We start from the raw sequence: 2,219 nt of genomic DNA, 5'->3' as shown, positions 1-2,219 counted from the left end.
TGACCAAAGAACAATTCGAAGATCTACTAATACTGATTGCTCCACTAATTACTAAAGAGGATGCAATACGAACACCAATCTCAGCTAAAGAGCGTCTGTTGTTGACATTAAGGTATTTAACATTTGTAATTTTTAAATGTATTAATTAAAAGAATCAGATCAATTATAATGACTCAATTCGTGATTTAAATCAAATAATTAAAAATCTTTTAATTATTAATTATAATTGTTTTAACTGATTAATTATGTTATTATATTGTTGGCGCATTGAATATTCCTAAAAATATATACTTAATCNCGATTTGTCTCTTTATAAGACGCGTCTAACAATTATGATTATTTTGAATCTTTATTATATTAATTTACTTCTTATTAACATTGAAAAAAAAATTAATTTTCCATTTAAAAAAAAATATGTACACATCCATAAATATTATTACGGTACATTATGTTTGATAAAACTATTTGCACATTTTAATTTAACTTTTAAAAATCTGGTTTAAATGATTAGAAAGCAAAGTTTTCACTATAACTTGAAATTAATGTTTATTTTTAAATATTATTAATATTATTTTATTTAGACTAGATATATAGCATCAGGTGATAGTCAAGTGTCTATTTCATACGAATTTGGTAGTGGAACGACTACAGTTTCTCAAATAATTTCGGAAACATGTAAAGCATTGTGGACTAAATTAGCTCTTTTAGTTTTAACGGTACCAAAATNACAAAATTAGAAAGAAAGCGAAAACAATGTCAGACATAAATGGAATTTTCCAAATTGTGTGGGTGCTATTGATGGTAAACATGTTGTAATTCAGGTAAGTTTGAAATTACAAAACTTTAGAATCTGATCATCATCTAGATAAGTTTTGTGACAGAAGTATATAAATCTGATGATATATTATATTGTTATGTCTTTTAATATTATAGCAAGTAATTAATTTTTGCAAAAAGATCATAAATATATAAAATATTTATAAAAATATTAAATAAATATTACATAAATATTTATATATACATTTTGCGGCCGCGCTCACACCTATGTTAATGTACATATTTTTTAGGGTCCACAACATTCGGGATCGACATATTATAATTACAAAGGCAGTCATAGCTTAGTCTTATTAGCTATATGCAATGCAAATTATAAATTCATTGTAGTTGATATTGGCGCTAAAGGACGTCAAAGTAATGGAGGAGTTTTTCATAAATCATCTATTGGACAGGCATTAATTAACGGAGAANCAGATTTCCCACCAGCTAAACAAATTTACGAGAATGGTCTTGTACTACCATATGTTTTGAAAGCTGATGAAGCGTTTCCTTTAACGACTTATCTGATGCGTCCATATCCTGGAAGATATGGATTAACTGTGGATCAAAGAATTTTTAATTACCAATTGAGTAGAGCACGAAGAATAATTGAGAGCACTTTTGGTATTCATGTGTCACAGTGGAAGATTTTTAAAAAACCGATCATTGCGAATGTCGAAAATGCACATAAAATAATTGAGGCTTGNGTTTGTTTGCATAATTTTATACGGGATACTGATAATGTTGATGATAATAATTGTGAATCAGATTTAAATGATAATTATGATATAGGGAACAGTGTAAGTGGAATGCGAAATGTACGTCGGTTTGGATCAAATACGCATTCACGCGAAGCTGCTCGTGTGAGAGATGAATTTATGAAATATTTCAACGAAGAAGGTGCCGTTGATTGGCAATTTTCAAAAGCTTAGACCGAAATAATTGTTAATAATTAATTAACTTGTCAATAATTAATTTCATTAATTAAATTTTTGTATAACTGTATAAATGTATTTTACTGTGCAAGTTTAACAGTTTTGAGTCTAATTTTGAGTTTGACCACTGATAAATCTCATAAGAAGACAATAATTTTATGAAATAAATGTGACACAAATATGTTATGAAATAGTTATTTATTTTTTACTTATAAGAATCTTCGAGTGAATACAAAAATGTTAGCAACTCTAAAATACACTTCTGTCTTTTCAAAAGAGGTATTCTGTTTAATGACGCTCGAACTAATCCTATCACATTTTCAATTTCATCATTTTGCTGTGGCATAGCAGGTAATGGTGGCAAAACCAATTCAGGCAATTCTGGTGCAGGTGCGTCCAACATAGCAGTAAGTTTCATCAGCATTGCTTCATTTGATTCAGTTGAGCGANCTGTAACAACGTTTATAT

General features: G+C 28.4%; 1 protein-coding gene across 1 annotated transcript; it reads left to right on the top strand.

The window, feature by feature from the left end:
- Window positions 1-753: 753 nt before the first annotated feature.
- Window positions 754-1,748, top strand: LOC109862876. The gene is made up of 2 exons (XM_020443038.1): window positions 754-801; window positions 1,068-1,748. Exons 1-2 carry the CDS (start codon window positions 754-756, stop codon window positions 1,746-1,748), a joined length of 729 nt encoding a protein of 242 aa, XP_020298627.1.
- Window positions 1,749-2,219: the final 471 nt, after the last annotated feature.

The sequence above is a fragment of the Pseudomyrmex gracilis genome, unplaced genomic scaffold (genome assembly GCF_002006095.1).
Source record: "Pseudomyrmex gracilis isolate BER0280 unplaced genomic scaffold, ASM200609v1 scaffold_2549, whole genome shotgun sequence".
NCBI classification, from domain to species: Eukaryota; Metazoa; Arthropoda; class Insecta; order Hymenoptera; family Formicidae; genus Pseudomyrmex; species Pseudomyrmex gracilis.
Note: the sequence above shows the minus strand (reverse complement) of the source record. Positions and strands in the feature narration are given on the sequence as shown.